Source organism: Gallus gallus, chromosome 12 (genome assembly GCF_016699485.2).
Source record: "Gallus gallus isolate bGalGal1 chromosome 12, bGalGal1.mat.broiler.GRCg7b, whole genome shotgun sequence".
In the NCBI taxonomy this organism is placed as follows: Eukaryota; Metazoa; Chordata; class Aves; order Galliformes; family Phasianidae; genus Gallus; species Gallus gallus.
The window spans coordinates 15,386,250-15,407,121 of record NC_052543.1 but is presented as its reverse complement, the minus strand read 5'-3'; the positions used below and the strand labels follow the sequence as shown (position 1 = coordinate 15,407,121).

Here is a 20,872-nt window from a genome sequence, read left to right as displayed (position 1 = left end):
AGGTGCTGAACTTCAATTTTAACACCAATGAAATCTGTAAATTTGAAGAGTTGAACATTGGAATGGTGTAAGTTGAGATCCTGTATTTTACAAAGCTCTGCCCAACCATCTCTGTGTCAGCTCCAGCATCTTAGGGAATCTTAGAATATCCTGAGTTGGAAGGGAGCCATGAGAATCATCAGGTTCAACTCCTGGCTCCACAGAGGACCACCAAAACTCAACAGCTAACACCCCAAAGTAAGAGATAAAGAGCTGTGGGATTGAAGTAGATCAGGTCCATAGAGTTACTTCACAGGCACCAGGAATGAGCCAAAGCAGCAGAGTGACTTGCTTGCATAGAAGGTGCAGACAGTGCAGTGGTTCACCTTCAGATTTAATTTGCTTTCTCTGAAAAAATTCTGTCTTGGAAAGCACTGACAGCAGAGGTGCAGCATCAATAGCAACCTGACCACAACTCAGGCTCAGCCCTCGTTAACCAGCAATCTACTGAAGTGCTTTTTACTCAACGTTCCCACTGGGTGGCAGCAGGAGAACGCATCCATATATTCATTTATTTTATTTTATTTTATTTTATTTTATTTTATTTTATTTTATTTTATTTTATTTTTTCTTTGACTGAGTAGTGGAACCATCCAAGTAGGACCATTCCTCCAGCCTTCATGTGACTTTCTTCTTACTTAATCTCCTGTTGTTTTCCTTTCTGTATCCAGCAACAATACAGCTTCGTTTTCAGTCTCATCCCAGTGCCTAAGAATACATTCTTCTGTACCAGCCCCAGTGGGAATGAGTTGGCCAGTGAGCCAGTGATGTGCTGGGGTGCCTGGTGTGGTGCAGGCTGCAGCAGTGACCACACCAACCCACTGGACATCAGGCAGAGCTTTACCTGGAAAGGAAGCTGATGCAGAGCATGAGCATTTCTCTTCCAATATTTATTAGACTGAATCTACAGCAATTAAAACAGGCAGGTATTTACTGCCAGATAGCTTGGACAAATAATTTAATTTCCCACTACTTAAAAAACCGTCTTCATCTTAGCAAGCTTTGTAATTAGATTTGACCTTGAGCAATCCCACATTTTTTCATGTTACTTGAAGCAGTCTCTTAATTTTTGAGGCTATTTAACATTTAAATTATGCCACTTAAAATTTGTGACAACACTTTGTGTAGCACTGTGCCTTTATAACATAACACGTTTCTGAAGAAAATGTTGTGATTTTATGCTTGGACTTGCAATATTTTATGTTTGTGCCAGCATTTAAATGAGATCCAGCTTGTTAACAGTCATTGGGATAGAAGTGTGGGCAGTTCACCTTGGTGTCAGGGCAGTATTTTCTAGCTGTTCGTGAGCACAGCCTGTGCAATAAGAGAAAAGAGATTTGAATAGAGAAGTTTCTCTCTGCAGTGTGAGAAAGTCCCACAGAAAGTAAAATTTTAACGATGGTGACATTTTTGGGTATCTTGGTGGAGACTGGGCCTCGCCCAGCAGAACGAGAGCTTCCTTATTCTTTGACTTCTGATCACTTGCAACTAGATTTTAGGTAGATACTTTTAATCATGATTACTTAGTAAATGCCATGCTGAAATGACAATAGGATGTGTTTCTGAGCACATCACACTTGCTTTCTTTTGGATGTGACACAGAGTTTAAGAGAAAATACTTTTATTTAGCGGGGCAGCTGAATGTGGTATTAAGCGGGTAAAGATATTGATGTTGCAAGTGTGAAAGAGGTCAGAACAAAGCAGCAGGGCCTATGAATGCACTAACAGTGACACTCAGTGACTGGAGAGTTAATGGTAATTACACAGTAATTTCTTTTGGTTATGTAGGAAAGGCTTAATTCCAGTTACATGTCCTAATGATGGTGCTAGGCAAGCATGTGGAGACAATAAAGTCAGGAAAGTTATATGGGGAAAAACTCAAACTTGAAGCAGAAACAGGCTTAACCTTGTTTGGCCTTCAGTCTGAGACTGAAACAAGATTGTGGCGATTTCCTTGCAATCACAGTGACACAAACCTAAATTTATCAGTATAAGCAATGTGCAATGGCTGAATGTATTATCTGATGTTGTGGTATGGAAATTGGATCCATTCAGCATATGGATCTGGAAGAGCAGTTGGGTGTATCTGGTTAGCTTTAAAGCCCAAAGGAAAAATCTCATCGGAGGAAGGTTTTTTTTGTTTCTTGAAAATAAGCAGATCTCTTAATTAGGGTTAATTGTGTCACAAAGAGATGGTAACTGGTTAGCATTATTAATCTAACTCTGTGACTGGCCCTTTGGACATGATACTGTGTATGCCCCAGGTGACGGATGATGGAAGATCCACAGAGAGAAGAGCTGCTCTAGCTAGAAGACCCATGAAATAGTCCTTTTGAAACTGGGCAGTTAAAAGGGAATTTGGGAGTTTTAAGGGTGCAACATAGATAAACACTAGGATTCTTTCCCATACACTCCCTGGAAAATGATATAATACAGTCATGAAACTATTTATGCAGCTGCAATAATTATGTGAAAGGACTGCTATTAAACAGATCCTGATGTTGGTGTCTTGCTCCCAAGTATAGGGATTAGCTATGAGTGGCAAGAACAATTCTTTGTTTTTTTGTCCAGAGCAAGTTGTTTCTTCCTTCTCTTTAGTCTGTTCCATTTCAGTTTGCTCTTATGTATTACAATGCTTGTCAATCCAGTAGTCCAGCATGTTCTGAATTAATTATGAAAAACTTCAGAGCAAATGGAATTGTGGCTGTCACAGAGAACAAGAGGCGTCTGAGTCTGACTGTGTGTAGTGAGGCAGTTAAATTCACAGTGCTTACCGAAGTGAGAACTATGTGTACATCTTGCATTTTGAACATCTCTTATCCCAGAGGGACTAAAAGTTCCTAAAAGGGGCAGGACAGGTAATTTTACAGTCCTTCCAGATGTCACTGAATCCCTGATAAATTTTGGAACCTGCTGGGCCAGTTCCAACCAAACAGTGATCTTCAGTGTTGTAGTTTCTGGATGTGAGATAGGTTATGGCACCCACTAAGAGATGGTCCCTTCTGAATTGGGATTTGACTTGTTTAATGTCAAAAATTTAGTTTCTTCTGATGAGAGAAGACAGTGATGATTTGGATAGTGTTTTTTAAGCCACTGCCACTGAGAGATGTGCCAGTTATAAGGTCATCTCTGGCAATTCCAACCAGCCTGTGGTGATAGAGGAGGGGGGAGCAGGTATTGCATTAGCTTATAATATTCAATAATGGTGTTTATGGGCAGCTGCTTATGGCAGTGAGCTGTAGCTGTTGTGTGAGTGTGGGCCATCATCCCAACACTGAGGTTTGCCTCCCAGGACAATCACTGTCATTATCACATGAGTGTCTAATTTGCACCACTTTATCTATTTATTTACTTATTTTGTTATGCTGAGCAGGAAAGGTCGTTGATTTCAGTGCTCATGGGTCATCTTTTGACCACTTCTGAAATTCCTATCTACAAAGTCTAACTCTTATTATCCACTTTTATTACATGAGCAATGTCACTCCTCATCCTGAAGCGACAGGAAAGCACCAATGGCAACTTGCCTATTGCACCTCTTTATAATCTTGTTTTTTGTTCAGCACCAAAGTTCTAGAATGTATTTAGCAATGTCCCCCAAATGATTTCAAGCAGAATGTGGAATAGTGATGAAAAGCAACTATTTAGCTAGCCAGAGCATGTAACTGCAGTGCTGTGTGCTGCCAGGAAGGACTTACACCAAGTTTCTTGCAGAGTCACTGTTTCGAGCCATGGCAGCAAAAAGGAAATATCTACCTTTGAAACCTGGAAGAAGTCTAATTTGAGAAGTTTTATAGATTTATTTATGTGATAGTTCTAAGAAGCCTTGCCCCCAGTGACCTAATTATGTCACCTGCATGCTGTACAGCTTTGTACTCCAGCAAGACTGCCACAAGGCATGTAAGCTTTGTAGTGAATTTTTATTTATTTATTTATTTATTTATTTGTAAATTGGATTTCACCTTCTCTTCCCCCCCCCCCCCCCCCCCCTCAGTATAAGCTGCTGACTTCAACAGTTTATCTGAGGTTGGAAGTTCCACTGATTTTTGTTTTGTTTTGTTTTTCCCTTCCAAAAGGCCAAGGATGCAATGATGAAACTAATTTGTCTTTTTAATCTTCACCTTGTAATTAGAGCTGAGATAGGCTGGAAAGAGATGCCAAGCAAGTAAGCTCTTTTCCTTTAAAAGCTCTCTGGGCACATAACTGAGTCTTGGGAGAGCTTTAAAGGCAAGCAGTAATGAAAATCCTGCAGAAAAGGAAAAATAAGCCAACAAAATTAAAACTTAAGTGTGCTATTTTTATCCAGGACTGGGAGGAAAACGGCTCTGGTACCTCTGGGTTTATTCTCAGATAAAACATGTGAATGGATAATTATTTGTAAGCGTTCCTCTTGTATGGATAAGCGTCTCTGTTTCTGCCCCACTGATTTCTCTATTACTAAGATTTGAGGTGATTAAAGGTAGTGTTGATTTTGTCTGGAGGCTTTGGGATCAGTTTACCTCGGTGTTGTTGGAAAATCTTGTTTTCAGGCAGAGTGGTAATTTTTGTCCAAGACACCAAAAACAGCTTATTTAAATGCTTGAAATTCAACAGCTTTGGGATTTAGGCACCTTAATCTGAGAAAGGGTTTGAAATCGCTGCACCTTTCGCTCAAGGAGTGAGAGTTGTGTTGGAAACAAAACAGAGTCGCTGCCCTCGTTGTTTAGATCCATAGGGAAGGTGATAGTGGCAGTGGTGGTGGGAGAGCCTGAAGGCAAAGGGTGCAGACCCCAGCGCTGCAATAACAGTGCTTACCCGGCGTTTGGGCAGTTTAAGTTACTTGATCTCCGAGGTTAGAGTGACACAAAGCTGCAATTCAGCATTGATTTGCTAATAGGATTGCACTAGCACGGCAGGGTGCTTCTGTGAAACTCTGTGCAAAATGTCCATTATTTAATTCCTTATGAATGCATCTAAACGCCGTCAGTGCAGGTAGCTCCAAACTGTTCCTTTTACCAGCTGATTTTCTATGAATCCCATGACTTCTGCTTTCCGTGGCTTTTTCCTTTATTGTTAATGTTGGCTGCACAAATATTGGTTTGAAGAATAAAAAACGATGACTCTGAACTCTAAAACAGCCACATCTTTCCTTGACACATCATGCTGAGGTTGATGCTTGCGGTTTTGCATTTCATGTATGAGAAGGGACATAAGCAACATCTTGTGTTTGCATTCCTGAGGACAAATGGAAATGAATGTTCTTGAACAAGATTTCTTTTATTAAACTTGTTACCCAGTTAAAAATGAAACTCAAATCCTTTATCACTTATTCAAGGCTCGCTATTAATCTTTTCACTTTTTACAGTGAATACACTGGGCCTCAGCTTGTAGCGCTTAGAACTGGCCATTTTTGTTTTCTCTCTAGTGAGGCCTCTTTTTCCTTCTGTTTTCTGTTTGTTAAATGTTTATCCTTTGGGCTTTTTGAATGCAAGTATTTTTTTCTTTTTGTTTTCCTCGCTGTGTTCAGTGACTTACTGAAGGCTGCTTTCTCCACTATCTGAACTGGAAGAGAATGTTGCAGATCAAAGTGATACACCACCCATGGTGTGAAGAGAGTCAGCTAGTTAGCCGTTATGATTTGTATGCTGCATGTTAAGTGGGGATATGTAGATATATAAAACTAAATTTTAGCAAGAAAATCCTCCATCATCCAGGCTATTCTGAAGTGAGCACCTAATGTACACATGTTAGTTTTTCCAGCGATGTCAACGAAGTCAATGGGCCTGACTTACCTATTACCTGTGCCTTCGTGCAGTCACTGCCCTGGTATAAATGCTATCATTTGGACGTTAGCAAGCAGCTGTAAACCTCTATCCTGTATTGCTCCCTTGTAGCTCTGTGCTATGATGCAGCTCAGCATGCAGATTTTTGAGTAAGGAGAGGCAATAGTTTTCAACATAAACAAGTCCACTGGGTCACATTAACCTCCTTCAGTCTCTGTGTTAAATAATTAAAATAAACTAGGTAGTGTTTAACTATACGTATTTAGAGACTTACTGGAGGAGCTTATTAGTTCAATATTCTAACACACTGTCTTAAACCTTTCTGAGCTCCAGGATCCCTTATTAAATATTTAGTGTGTATTGCTGAAAAAGTCAAGAATTGCTTTATTTTATTTTTATTTTTAGATGCAATCGCAATTCTCAACATTCTTTTAGCCCTTAAAATGTTGGCCATCTAGGAATAGCACTTACCTCAAATTGTCACTTTTGGCCATGGAGGAGTATTTTTCATTTGTACAGATCTTAACAGTACCCCAAGAATTAATGCTTGCAGAAGTTTCTGCAGTACACCCTTGAAGTATTCTGTAGAACCACTTCAAATACATTTTTAAGCAATCCTTTTGACAGCAGCTCCTTCACATAGAACAAAGATACGTGTCAACTACCAACTGTAGTTTGAAGACATTGGTATTTCTCTTTTGTTTCCAGAATTCTCAGAGTGAGATTAGTTAATTGGTGAGAATTTTTGGGTAGCTGCTGTGAAACAGTAATTATTGGTGACAAGGATCGCTGCCTGTGCACTGACACTGTTCATCAAAACTTAAAATTTGAAACTATAAGGCATTATTTTGCTGTACTATTATGACTAATCATTTTGCAGTAGACTGACTTGCTGTAGAATCAAACTTTCGAGTTCAAGGTCATCTTGCCAGGGGAGAGATTTTTTCTTTTTACTCAACAGTTTTGTAAGACTTACTATATAGCTGAGCAAAGGCAGCTTAGCGGATTAAAATAACATCAGTGATATCTCTTGTCTCTAGGGTAATGAGTTATGAGCAAAGCCAAGACCTCCAGGAAGGGATTTCATTTCTGCAGAGTCTCTATTAGATCGTACTGTATAGTAAACAAAAAACAAATGGTCTCACAGAGTCCATTGTCATTTTTGCTTAATTGCCTGTCTTGGTTCAGTACCGGTGAAGGTAAGATGTAAACCATGTTGTATTTGCTTTTACACCCATGGAGTGATTGCTTGCTGAGGGAATCTAGAGTACGCTTTCTGTCTGCCTGTAACTGGAAACTGGTCGGTCCACGCTACAGACTTTTCTTCAGTATTTTTAACTCAGCCCTTCCTGTGTTCCATGGTGTCAGGCTGCAGCTATGAGTAGGAGTCCTGTTCTGTTTCAGTAAGAGCATCAGCTTCATAGTGTGAGGGTATCTGGGCAAGACATTTAGAAAATCTTGCAAAGATGTTTTCGACTTCTATCAATAAGCCTGCATAAATGGCCTGTGTGCCCTGTGCACAAATACATCTTTTTTCACCATAGTATTTTCATCTTTAGATGATCTTGATTAAGAATTTTCCTCTCCTCTGCTGGGATTTGTATTGTAATTTGATGGACATGTTAAAAAAAAAAAAAAAGAAAAAAGTTCATTAAAAAAAGAAAATCCCTCACATTTAAGCTGATAGGAACATTGAAATAAATAGAAATCTCTCTTACCCAACTTCAGTGTTTTTCATATATACGCATTACCAAAGTTTTGGATAAAATGTGTCTATTCTTAAATTAGAAAAGAAAGGAAAATTGAGTTACGATTTTCAAGAGACCGTACCTTTTAATTGTGGTCTACAAAGCACATTCCTGCAGGAGATAAACGATGCTGTATTTTCTAGTCCGTTGAAAGTAACTGTCAGCTTTGTTGCCAAATAACGTGTTCTATTTCATGTCCAATAGTTAGCAAAATTTAATTAGTATAAACTGAAAAAATGGAATGGTTCTCCGTAGGGAGGTACCCGAGCTCTTCCTTTGACACACCCTGTTGTTCTTTTTATTGTAAAAGTTACCTGTAAGCGACCATTCAGTGCTCTGAATGCTTCATGTTAAAGAACAAATGTGAAGCCAGGGCACCTTGGAAACAGAAGTACCCCCCAGCTCACTCTCTGAATAGATTTCGAGGGGAGGAGGAGGAGTTAAACTTTGTAGCTAACGGGAAGGAGTTGTGGGTCTGAGATTTTTACTGTTGATCCTCGAGGTTCTTGTACTTAAATCTCAGAAAGGGAACTAAGTTTACACTACATTACAGTCCCTCAGGTGCCTAGCTGTTGTGATCAGTTTGGAAGCCATACACAGAATCTCTTCCAAGCTTTTTTGCCAGGAGTCATCTTCTAACTGGGATCACCAAAACACTGCAGTGGCCCAGCTGGGCTCTACGTAGAGGCAACAGAGAAGTCACTGTGAGAACTTTCACACTGTGCTTTGAGCATCCCATCCCAAGCCAGTGTAGAACACGTGACTCTGAGTCCATCTGTGTGGATGCTATCTTCCTTAGAATTGTGCTCGTAATACTTGGAGGAATTGCCTTTGCTTGCGTCTTTGTGAGGTTTCTGTTGTTCAGATCTTGTCCTTAGAAGGCGTTAGAATGCAAAAACAGATCCTGGGGAAAAAGCGAAGCTGAAATGTCATTTAGCCACCCCATGTCTATGGACTGTGAGCTCTAGAAATATATGTATGTATATTCTGATGCTTACCTGAAGTTTTTTTTCTTTTTTTAACGAGTTTCCTTCATTAAAAGTAGGGTGTTTTAAGTAAAATGTCAGGTGTTTTAAAGGCCATATCTGAAGGTCTAGATCTCTGTGGTGATAAACCTTGTAAGCCAACACTGTGTGATTTGAAGTTAGGCACACTTTATATACTATCAGATTAAATTCTGTGTTGACTGTCAGCTCATTGATCAAGCTTGTTATGTAAGTTTCAGTTGTTGTGATTCAAGACGCACTGTTATTTTTTTAGATTCTCTGAGCACAGGTTGCTTGGAACACCACTGATACTGGAAAATCTGCTTTCCTGTTTGGAAGTAAACTATTTTCAGGTTACACTGTGGAAGACAGATACCTCTGCAGCTAAGGGCCACTTCCAAAGTGTACATATTTACGATAACCTCCGGCCATCTGATGATCTGCCACCAATTTCACAAGGAAGAAAAATACTCATCCTGGATGCATCCTTCCTTATCACAGCCAGCAAAATGTATCTTTCACTGTATTTTATTGTTTTAAACCCATGATTATTTTGTAGTCATTCTAGAACCTCTTGAATCTTTCTCCTCTCAACCTTTGTCCAGAAAGGACATTTTTTCCTTGACTTCCGTGCTGCCACATTTACATTCTCAGAAGCAAGTTGGAGAACTCAGTTTAAATTTCTTCTTATTTCTTAGGTAATGCATGAGTATAAACTGAATGACTGTTAGAAGTATTCAAACAAGAAACTTGCAGACAATAGATCATATATAAAGTGACAAGAAGACTTGAAAATCCATTTATTTCTCAGCATTTTTATGCTGAATGTTGCCATACTTTCTGCCTAAGAATAAGATTTTGTAGTCTTTTTTCAGGCAAAACTAAGTTTTTTTATTAACGCAGAAATGGAAGTATTCTTATAATAAAAAGAAAAAAAAACAGACTGTTTCATTACAGAAGTTACATCTTGGCAGTCTATGTGTCTGAATTATTTTCCTTAAATGTTCTGCTTGTCAAGGTAGAATTTAAACTTGTCTAGCCAGGCCTGTCAGTTTGCTGACAATTGAGGGTTCTCTTCTCAGAAGTGGTAGTGCAGAAACAAATAAGTTAATTATATTGCTTGATCTCCAATGGCCAGTTTTACATGCTCCTAAGGTGTATAGTCACTGCAAAGAAAGACTTGTGAATTCTTGTGCTCCAAAGAAGCACTTGTAAATAATTACAAGATGCAATCACAAGAGAACAGGAAGCCTCAATGGATTAGTAATGAGGTACACAGCCTTTCACCGCAGAGTCATTGTTTTTAATCCAGATCTGCTGGGTAGTGATTGGTAATGCTTTCGATAGCTGGTTAGTGTGAAATTAGTTGAAGATTGTGGCGTTGTTGCTAAGTATGTGTCTACCTGAGAAAAATTGCTGTGGCTGTGGTTTTCTTTCTGGCTGTCTCGTTCCTTCTTATCTGGATGGGGGACAGAATTTCTGCTGTTTTCTTGTTCGAGCCAATTGGATAAAAGTAATGGATTTTGGCCAGTTTCACTGCTTCTGAGAACTACCTGCTGGGCAGCAATGATGCTGTCAGACACGAGTCATCTGCTATGGGTGCTGGAGGCACACTGGCAGGAAGAGGTAAGTAGAGTTGTTCATGTTTAAAGGCTAGTGGAAAAAGTGCGAGCAGGATGCTGCAACCACACTCACTGTCCTATGGAACTCTGAAAATAACAGATGAACAGGTGCTAGAGGAGGAGAGGTCTTTTTCCATGACCTATCCAGCCATTGTGCAAGTGAGTTGTGTTGGCTGCGGAGAGCTTCACAGCTCATTATTGACAGTGGTGCTAAGGCAGCTGTCACTGACTCCTGCTGTTGTGATTCACGAGTGATTAAACTGACCATTGCGTGGGTTCCCAGAACCTTGGTCTTGCAGAAATACCTGCCTTCATGGAGCTGCCACTGCTCTGTAGAACAGCTAACACAAGCAATGCCTGTTGGTCCTTCCCACTCTGCCTCTGGTGGGATGCTGAATTAAAAGAAGTACCAGAAGGTGTGTTGTCTATGTTCATGAACTTGTGGAGATAGCTACAATTCTACTAATTTATTTTGCAAGCAAGGCAATGTGTGTTTCAAGATTAAGAGAAGTCATTCACATAAACAGTAACTTTTTTTTCTAATGAGTTAAAATCAATGTAGATTTAAAAGGTAAGAGAAATAAGCCATCTAACTGTTGATTTTACTTTTTTTTTTCTTGAGATTGTGATCAGGATAAACATTTGAGAAGTTTCCCCTTTGTAACGTGTGCACTACAAGAGGAAAAACCTAATTAAAATGGTCAGAGGACCACCTTTGTGGAAGAATAGTGGAACTAATGACAACCGTACCAGGTCACCTTTAATCCGACTCAGGCTGGGGAGATGGTGCAACATTTCTGTTAAAGTCAATGGCTCTTGGGGGACACTATCTAGCATTGTGTGAGTTAATGGCGTGCCCTCTCCTGCCACCTATGCCTGCTCCATTATCCTTGAAAGCAGCCGTCAAATTTGCACAGCTTTAACAGGAACATCTGCTTCTCTCCCCTGGTTATTTCCTTCACATCTGCAGTGGTTGTGACAGGGCACGTGCTCTTCTTCATTCACCCTCATTGCTCTGACCTTTCCCATGGCTCATTTTTTATGCTCTGCCTCCTTAATGACTATTCTAATTCATCTCTGCATTTGCTGATAGTCTCATTAGGGTCGAGGGAAAATTCACCAGGTGAGGCAGTCTGTTGTTTTTCAGTTAGAATAAAAGTTTGTCAAATCTGACAAGCTACATGGGATACTTTGAAAAGTCAATATCACTATGTTGTTTCGGCAACCTGCCTTGTTGCGACAAATATTCCTGCTAACAGTGGGAATCTTCTCTTCTCTATATTGAGTGAAACCCATTCCTTTTTCCAGATGACCTGTTTGCTTTCTGGCCAAGATCTAGAAAGATATCTAGGTGTCCTCCTGCTATTTAAGCATCTCACTTCCATTGATTTCTGATAGATATTGATTTCTTATTTTGGCCATGGAATATGAGACCCTCTCACATTCCGTCCTACCTCCTTCAAGCAACCAATCCAAATGTAAGAAATGTGTAAACTGAAAGACTCAAGAGATCTGCAGAGCCTTGAAAAATGTCATCATGGTAAAACTTGGAAAAAGAGTCACCAACATGACATAAGAAACTGATGGACCTTTACAACATCTGAATCCTTCCCTTCTTTTAAATTATCATTTTACTGTTAATTCGGGATAATATTACTAAATAATTCAGGATCATGAGTTACAGTGTGAAGGGAGATTGTGATCGGTTTCTGATTCTTTATTTGATTGTGACTATATTTTATGTGTTTGTTTTGTTTTGTTTTTACTGGCATTAAATGGTGGGCACTCTGCAGTGTTATTTTTTTTCCATATAAGAAAAAAAAAAAAAACATTCTATAGTATTGGCTGCAAAAATCTGTCAGCATTCTGGAAAGCTCACTTATTTGTTGCCCTTATAGATATAATAGTTAAAACAGCTTAAGTTTAATTAGCTGTTCAGCCAGGTTGGATAGTCTGCACTTGCTGAAGCCATTTATAAGTCCTCATGTCACTCAGAATTAAAAATGCATTTGTGCAATTTAGTTTTATGACTTGTTATTGCTTAACTGGCAGCTGGATCTTATAGTTGGACTGCTGCAATGCTTTTCTTGTCCACTCCATCAGAATAAACCCAAGATAACCATTACAGCTATATAAAACCTGATATAAAATGAAGCAAACTCTGAAAATAATTAATCAGTGGTGATCAAGGCATAGAGGCTTTTCCAGGGATTAAAGACCTGCTGAGGAGCTGATGGCCCGGTGCCCAGTGCATCAACCGATCTGATTGCTTTCAGTGTGCCTCGAAATTCCATTTACTGGTTTGCCTATCACATGAAAATTTCATTCCACTTCAGCAATGAAATGTATCACTCAAATTCTCTGTGTTATCCACTGGCCCTTGTTTTTGAGAGGCAATTCTTCTAGTAGCAGCAGATATTGCTACGTGATTATAATAAACACAGAGCAATTAATGGAAGAGTTTCACTGCCAAATTCAGTCTTTTAAATTAAGGCTGCTGAACAGGAAATGGCACCAGAAAAACTTTCATAAGCCACAGTGTTTAATGGACAGTTATTCTTGGATCTTTCTTGAGCAGATTATCAAATGAGGGTCAACTAATAAATAATTATTTGTTTGTTTACCTTTGTCTGTCGAATTCAGGCACAGCCCTATTCCTTTGCAGTCACAGAAAAGGTAATTAAAGAAGGGAGACTCAGCTTTGCGTTTAAAAAAGTAGAAAGGTGGAGCTCTTTTTACATTGTGTATTTGAGCTGTTTTATGTTCTGAAATGCAAGAGAGTATGGGTTCCTTTCCCTCCTCTCCTCCATTTTACTTGTTATACTTGGGCATGACTATAAAAATTTAATTTTTGCTTGAAATGAAAAAAATGCTTTTCTCTCCAACATCTGCTCTGTTTTCTGGCAACTGCTATTTTCTTAATCTGCAGAGGCTCGTGTCTTAGCTGAGAATTACTCTGTTGTGTTCTCTAAGCAAATATCATTCTTGTCTGATGAATGACCTTGAACTGAGTCAGAAATACCTCCGGTATTAAGTAGATTACAAACATTTGTTTTATGCAGCTAAGCCCAAATGCAGTCATTTGATATTTCAGGTGGTGGAGGAATGCTCAGAAGGGCACAAGGCCTAATCCCCCAAATTTGTTTTGTTGCATACGTGAGACAAAGTTTTTCTTTCTTTCATTTTTTTTCTTGTTTATGATAATATTAAAAATACTTTCATTCTTTTTCCCATTCTCCCATGATAAATTTGTGAAGGAAGAAGCAAACAAGAAAAAGGGTTGTCCACATACAATAGCACGTGTGCATGTTAATGGGACAGGCAGGAAATATGCTTATGTTACAGCACACAGCATTGCTCATTTGCTACAAGATGTGATGGGAAACCAAGTCTTTCCCTTACATATTTTTTCATGCCTCACCTAAAATGGGAACACATTGAAAAGTTTCCTGCAGGAAGTATAAGCACCACTCTACACCAAGGTGCTTTATGAAGTTTATGCTCTTAGGTTGAGTTTCTACAAGCGGTATGTGTGCTTGAACTGGGATGAATATTACTGGTTGGCTGAAAATCAGTCCTTATTGATTAGCTTCAGCATAGCACCCCAGCAGGTAGGGAGCTTCATGTTTTAATTTGTTTTTGCTTCCAAGTCACTCTTCATCCACCTTTCTTTTCATTTACTGCAACTTTCCCCTCCTTCCTTCACTGGCAGCACTTACTTTGGTCTCAGCTATTTTGATTTATTGACTGCTCAGATTTAATGCTTTGTTCCATGGAGAAGACTCAGTGTTTGTGTCTGATCTAAGGTCACTTCCACTAGTTATTCCAGAGGACCTTAATCTCCATATGGATGTGACCTCTGATGCTTGCCAAAAAATTCACTGTGTTACATGATTCACTCCAGCTGTGTCAGCATGTTCCTTTACCTACACATATGAAAGGTTATGCTTTTGATTTCATTAACTGTTGTAGTTTCATTATCAGGGCTTGAAGTCACTCATCTTCTTTTGGAATACATACCTAGATCTGCTCCTCCTACGGTTCCTCTCAAACTGGTTGCATGTTTGAGAGTCATTGTCACATCTTGCCCCAGACAAGTTGAAGGTATTCAGTGGACATGCCACGTTGCTGGCTGCTGCAACAGCAGATGCAGGAATGTTTTGATTGGAACACAGGATGCAACTTTATGGGAACTCTTTGGTTGGAAACATGAATACTGTGTGAGCATGTGTGTCAATTTCTTAATGTGGGAGATCACTGCATCTCTTCTTACTTGCTTTATTACAGATGTTAGCTTCAGTAATCATAATACTGCTATGTATTTGAGGAACATGAAAGTAATGGATAGATAGCAAGCTGAATACCTTTTCTCTCTTCTTGGTTCTGTACTACATCTTATTTTTCCTGTTATCATGGGCAAGTGATTATGGGAAGACAGTTCTTGTCTATTTATCTGGCAAGCAGTTGAAATGTCCTTTTGTGGCAGATCTGGACTGCCTCTGAACAGTCTTTATTGCCAACAAGTGAAAAGATACAGTTTGGTCTACTTTTGCTTGTAAAGCTGTGTATGCAGAGACCATTTATGAGAAAGTGTTCATATAAGTATTGTGCATCCTTGAAAGAGAGCATCTAGGTCAGGACCTTGATGTGAAATGATTGTGAAAATATCCAGTGGTTGTTGGGATGTTAGCAGAGAAGCCCTCCGCTTTCATTTCATCTCAGAAGAGGCTGTCTTAGTTGTACATTCCAAGTGACTTTCAGCTTTTTCTCATAGAAGCACCTGTTGTCTTTAGAAATGCCCCCTCTCCATTTCCCTTTCCCTCTTCTCACAAAGACGCACACACCCAAACAGTGCAACAATGATCTGGTGAGGCTCTCATATGTATGTTGGGTAACAAAATGTGGAAAAACAACAAATACTATTTCCTTTATTTGTTTCTTTTTCTGGAGGAATATTCACCTCTTGGTGAGCACTTACATAAGCAAAAACTAACATGAAATGAAGACTGAAAACCTGAACTGGTACCGAGCTTCTTAGAGTGCTTTTCTCTTCCATACTGCATTGCTGACTTTTAAACTTACTTGTTTCTAATACTGTTGGTGCAAAATTAGCTTACATGGCCATTCATCTCTTTATTGACAGACATCTCCTTACCTTTTAAATAAATGATGCAAGGTTTTTGTGTACAGACCAAGCTTGCTGGTTTCGAGGCTCAGCGAAGAATGTGCTGAGATAGGGTTGTATTGTCCTAGATACATTGTTCTTCACAGTGTTAGTTGCTGTCCTCATCAAAAGGAACAACTTATGAAACAGAAATTAAGAACTCTCTCTATGTGTTCTTTCCATATGTTTCTGAGCTAAGAAATTAGAACAAGAGGAGGTTATCCAGGATTAAGCCTTTCTGATAAAGGCATGCAGCCTGTGTGCATGTTGCATTGAAAGAGTGCTCTTTGGGAGTGATTAAAATTAGTCAGAGATGAAATGGACGTGGACAGGATTGGCTAGCAACGTTCTGAAAGCCTTTCTCTTTCTTTCTTTTTCCTTGCAGTTTTGCAGTACATCACTGTGATATTTGATATTGACAACAATTGTGTTTTTCTTTTTTTCATTTGAGGATTTCAGTGTTTTAGAAGAATTAATTGCATATCTGTCCCTTCATTTAAATAGAAGAAAGTGAAAGCAAGGTCTTGTCAAATTTGTTAACTGAAAAATTGTATTAAACAGGGGTAACTTCCATTAACAAGCCCTCTCCCATTTTGTCTTAGTCCTATATGGAGAGAGATAGAGGGTGTCGTTAGTTAGCATTAGTAATTCTGAGGAAGCTAAGAGACGAGGGATATGGAGAACATCACCTGTGCCAAATTTGAGATCAGAGGCAGCCCAGTGTCCTACAGTTCTCAGGATTTGTCCTCTGTCCTCCACAGTGCTTGACTGGCAGACATCTCCTCTTTCAGTATGCAGAAGGTGTTCAACAACAAGAACCTCTCCCTAGTACTGCTGCTGATAAAATGCATCTCTCCTTGGAGAGTTCTCTTATTTAAATGTGAAGATGTAACTGAATTTCAACTGCAAATATTGACAGCCCTTGGGTTGCAGATCTGAATGGGTTTGCGGGTGAAGAGCTGTGAATTCATAGGCTTTTTATAAGTGAGCCCAAAGGGGCTTTGCTCTCCCAACTCTGGTTTTCTACCTATCTCTCACTGCAGAGAACGGCTTTCCTGATGTGTCTGGCATAGAATTCGTTTACTGTGATCTTCACACTTTAAAAAATGCTTCAGTCTCCACTCTTCTAGTATGTTGTCTTCTTGAGAATCCATTCATTATAAAATATTTTAAGAATGTTCTTGAGTATTTTGATTCTTCTACTCTCAGCCATAACTTGAATGTACTCTAAACCTGAGCTGAAGGTTTATCTAGTGCAAAATGAAGGTTAAAATGTGCAGAAGAGTATTCTTGTATTCTTTCTTTTCTCTGTCTTTGGGCACCTGAATGTAGATAAGATAGGTTTCAAGAGATTTAGGCAGCGAATAGCTTGTTTGAGTTGATGGTTAGTTTTTTTAGGTACTCGTTGAGTTTTGTGAACTCTGAAAGCCACTCTGCACACTGAGTGCTTGTCCTCTAGATTGCTGAATGTTGAGAAAAATGGTGCACAGAGCTAGCTTGTTAATGCTTAGCAATTGTTCAGCACCTGTTCACAAATGCGCCTGAACATTAAGAGGAAATGCATACGGGTGTTCAACAGAATGAAGGGTTGTTAAGATGTGCGTGAACAAGCAGGAGGAAATACAGATGTGAGTATGTAGGAGGGAAAAGACTATTACAAGGGCAATCCAATTAATGCAAATGATGCATGCAGATGTCTTTGGCTTTTTAGTACCTTTCACTGTTTTACTCCATAGGATCTGCATGCTAGGGAGAAAGGATAGGAGTCCTGTCTTCCTTTGCATGGCAGCAGCACTCTCAAACCTGAAAATCCTACCCCTGCCAGCAAAGAGGGAACACCTTCTCTTACTTGCTTGTGCATGAATGAGCGTATAGCAAAACAGCTTTGAGCCACAGGACACATCTGGGATGTAACGTAATTTTGCCTTGTACAAATGTCTGAGCTCCTGTTGACTCCTGGCACTTTAGGAGCAACGCCAGTGCTTCAAAATTCAAATAAGATAATTGAAAGCAAGCCCTTAGCTTTTTTTCTTCTTTCTTTTTTTTCTTTTTTTTTTTTCCTATATGCTCAGGGTCAAATCCTGTTTGATTTATTTTGGTATTGACTTCTCAGGACTATTCACCTCAAGGAAGCAGGATTTGGGTTTGAAAAGAGATATTCTTTCAGCTGCATATTGATCCCTGGAGCTGGCTCCAGTCCATCCTTATGATGTACTCTCTGACAAAATGGCTTCTTCTCTTATCTTGGCATCTAATGCCGGGTGAATAATGACTTTAATTAAAACAAGACCTGACCACTTGGTCTTTCAGGTGAGATACACAGCAAACCCAAGTATGTGAGTTGAGCAGTTCCATTTTTTTTCTTTCCTCACTCCTTTATAAAGTGTCCTTCTCGAGGGATGGCCCAGTGACCTTGCTCTCCTCAAGTCAGGAGGAATTTTGCCATTGACTCCCGTGAGTGCAGGACCGCTACTCTAAGCCAATGGAAACTTTCCCTGTTTACTCCAAAGTGTTTTGGCTCACGACTTTGATCCAATAAATAAATAAATAGAGAAATGCTCTTAGACTAACAGCCTCAATTTACAAAATCTTTTCTGTCGGAATCTCTGTCCATCTACTCATTATCTCCAAACACTGTCACACAGAGGCGTTTTGTAGAATAATACCCTGGAATGAAGTGGCACAGCCAATTCAATTTGCCTGTTCGTGCTTTTATTTTTCTTACTGACTTACAGAGAAGCTGCTGTCCTACAAGCTCAGAGCTGTTTTCACCTTTTTTTTGTTTTTCATGTTTACTATGATATAGGTATTAGGTACTTGCATGGAAATCCACAGCCTGCCAGTAAACTTAATAGAGTAGCTGTGTAAGTTACTTTTATGCTGTCTTCAACATTTTTCCTACTTTCCTTAAAATGCATTATGCATTTTCCTGCTCTAGCATATTTTGCTTAGAAGTACAGTGTGGCTTTTTCCCGAGGAAAAAAGAAAAGCATCCAAACACCTCTGTACATAGAATTTCTTTTTACATTTAGAGTGAGCAAATAAAGACTAAATTTCCTTTCCAGGATTTTGTATACATAGTTTTCTGCCCATTGAGGTGGTTGTGAATACAGATTTGGCAAGAAAAGTCAGGCAGCCCTCCAGCTGTGTTTGAAGTACTTGTGGAACAAAGCACAAACAGCAAAGTAATACTGCCGAACCAGTCTCTTAAAAACTATGTATATATTTGTATGCTGTCCTCTCCTTGTTTGCTGTCATGGAAAACCTGTTTGGAGGCCTAAATTGCATTGCTGACTTTGTTGAAGGTTTCCCACTTCAGTAACGTCTTTTCTGTAAGGATGTAACCATGTAAACCTGTCCGTATTGAATTGGAGCAAGGTACTCTCTGTTTAGTTAATTACAGATATTGAGTGGGCAAGCAGGGCAGTTCTACAAGCTTGCCATTGTAATGTTTTCACTTGTTTTGCTACATCTCAGTAGCTCTGATACTGCATGCATCTACATCAATATCTGTACTTCAGTTCCTAATCATAGTTAGGTGATGAAGATTTTTGGCATCATCTGTCTGTCTAACATACTAAAGTTAAAATCGATCCAACAAAAAACAGCACCCTTTTCCATAGTAGTGTTAATATACAAAGTACTTTACAAACATAGATAAGAGCCATTCGGGGCTCTGCTCTATGTAAGACAGTCAAACGCAAGATGAAGCACTTGAAGGCAGCTCAGGAAAGTGAGGGTGTGGAAATGAGTTACGCAAAGAGAGAGTATTATGAAGTGGGGTTTCTGAGCATGGGTTTAGGAGGTCAGTGGAGGAAAACAGTCTAGTACAAGGACCCCAGGGTCCTGTGGAAACGTGGTTGCCAGTCCTCTCTCCATCTATTTGAAGAGCATTGGCTTTTTCTTCGTACACTGATGTTTTATTTTGCTCTCCACCACTTATCCTTGCAATTATTAGGCCAGCACCAAGTCAAGCAAGGGACATGCGAGGTTGTGGCAGTGCATCGTTGCTGCAATAAGAACCGGATTGAGGAGCGATCGCAAACAGTCAAGTGCTCCTGCTTCCCAGGGCAGGTGGCTGGGACAACGCGGGCTCAGCCCTCGTGCGTGGAAGGTAAGCAGCCTCCTGCACACCCACAGCTCATAACGATTGTCTGAGAAGTTTATTCTCCTTGATTGTTTGACTCCCCACTGCCTCGAAAGCATAATCCTTCCTTTTGTTAATTTCGAAAACATCTCTGTGCATTGATTGTAATGAGTCTGTGCATAAATCCGGGTGTAATTAATCCTCTTAATATATGTACTCGTCCATTTCATGTCTGTGCCAATAAAACTTCTTAATTTTTTTTTTTTTTCACACAAGAATTCTACTTTAAGAATGGTCTGGAAACGGCAGAAATAAAATACTTAAATTAATGATATTAACCATGATATTAACCCTTCCAGTTACCTTTAAACCTAGTAACTTGGCTGGAAAGTCAATGGGTAATAAATGCAGCCCTGAGAGTGAGCATGCAGATAGTGCTGGGACATCTGATCTTGAAAGCTGTTTTCCAGATGGATGATTCATCATTTTATGCGCTGAGTGGTCCCTTATGGTCCCACATCTACTCAGTTGTGTACATTGTAACTCCAAATGAGTTGGAGTTGGTACACCAGAGCAGAGCAAGCTTTTCTGACGAAACTACAACCTAGCTAAATATAGTTAAATACAACCAAGTTAAATATAAAACAAAAGCCTCAAAAACATTTTTTTCCCCTAAGCTTTCAGAGCTATTTAGTTCTGGAAATAAAACTAAACACATGCAGTATGTCTTTGTTTTCTTTTTGTTTTCCACTTCTTATTAAAGAAAACATTTTATTTATTTATTTATTTATTTATTTATTTATTTAAGGCTGTTTAGACTTTTCATGCCTTGTTATTTGTGAGCATAATAAGCTTTAACTGCACAATTTGTTAAGTAGTTTTCTCTTCAAAGGAGAAATACCCTCTGTTTTCAGGTGATACAACAAGCCTCAGAAATACTTTTCAATATGACAGATAATAAAAGTCAGTCAGTATTTTAAACTTGCCTAAGGATTGCAAAGGTGACACTGCATTCCATGATAGAAAGACATGAATACGTGGTAGAAGCTTAATTCAGTCTGTCAGTGCAAATAGTCGCTGAAAGAATTTAGTGGCTGTTTTTTACCTTCAAGTATAGTTGAAATTAAGTAAGACAGAATACTATGAATGTGAGGTTTTTGTTTCTAAAGTGGAAGTCTTTTATTCCTCCTCCTTTCTTAGGGTAATGTTTTGACGTGCTTAACTTTTTTTTTTTTTTTTTTTTCCCCTGCAAGCATCTGAGCCTACAGTCAGTGTTTTTTCAGTTGCTGTAGCACAGAAACTATAACTATTTTTACTCAGCCTCGGGATTAAATGTGTTTTTCCCCACTCTGTACACAGATTTCAGATGGCTACTATGCTGTGGAAACCAGAAATCTTTTCTGGAAAAACAAACAACAAACCAAAACAAAAAAAACCCTCTTGAATTTGCATATTTTAGGCTGATAC

The 20,872-nt window shown here is 39.2% G+C and overlaps 1 protein-coding gene across 1 annotated transcript in view; it reads left to right on the top strand.

The window, feature by feature from the left end:
* Positions 1 to 20,872, top strand: part of FAM19A4 (family with sequence similarity 19 member A4, C-C motif chemokine like) — a 71,812-nt gene that overhangs the window by 37,285 nt on the left and 13,655 nt on the right. Inside the window, exon 4 of the mRNA XM_004944679.5 lies at positions 19,277 to 19,432. Coding sequence (XP_004944736.1) covers positions 19,277 to 19,432 — 156 coding nt within the window. The remainder of the gene's footprint in view (positions 1 to 19,276; positions 19,433 to 20,872) is intronic.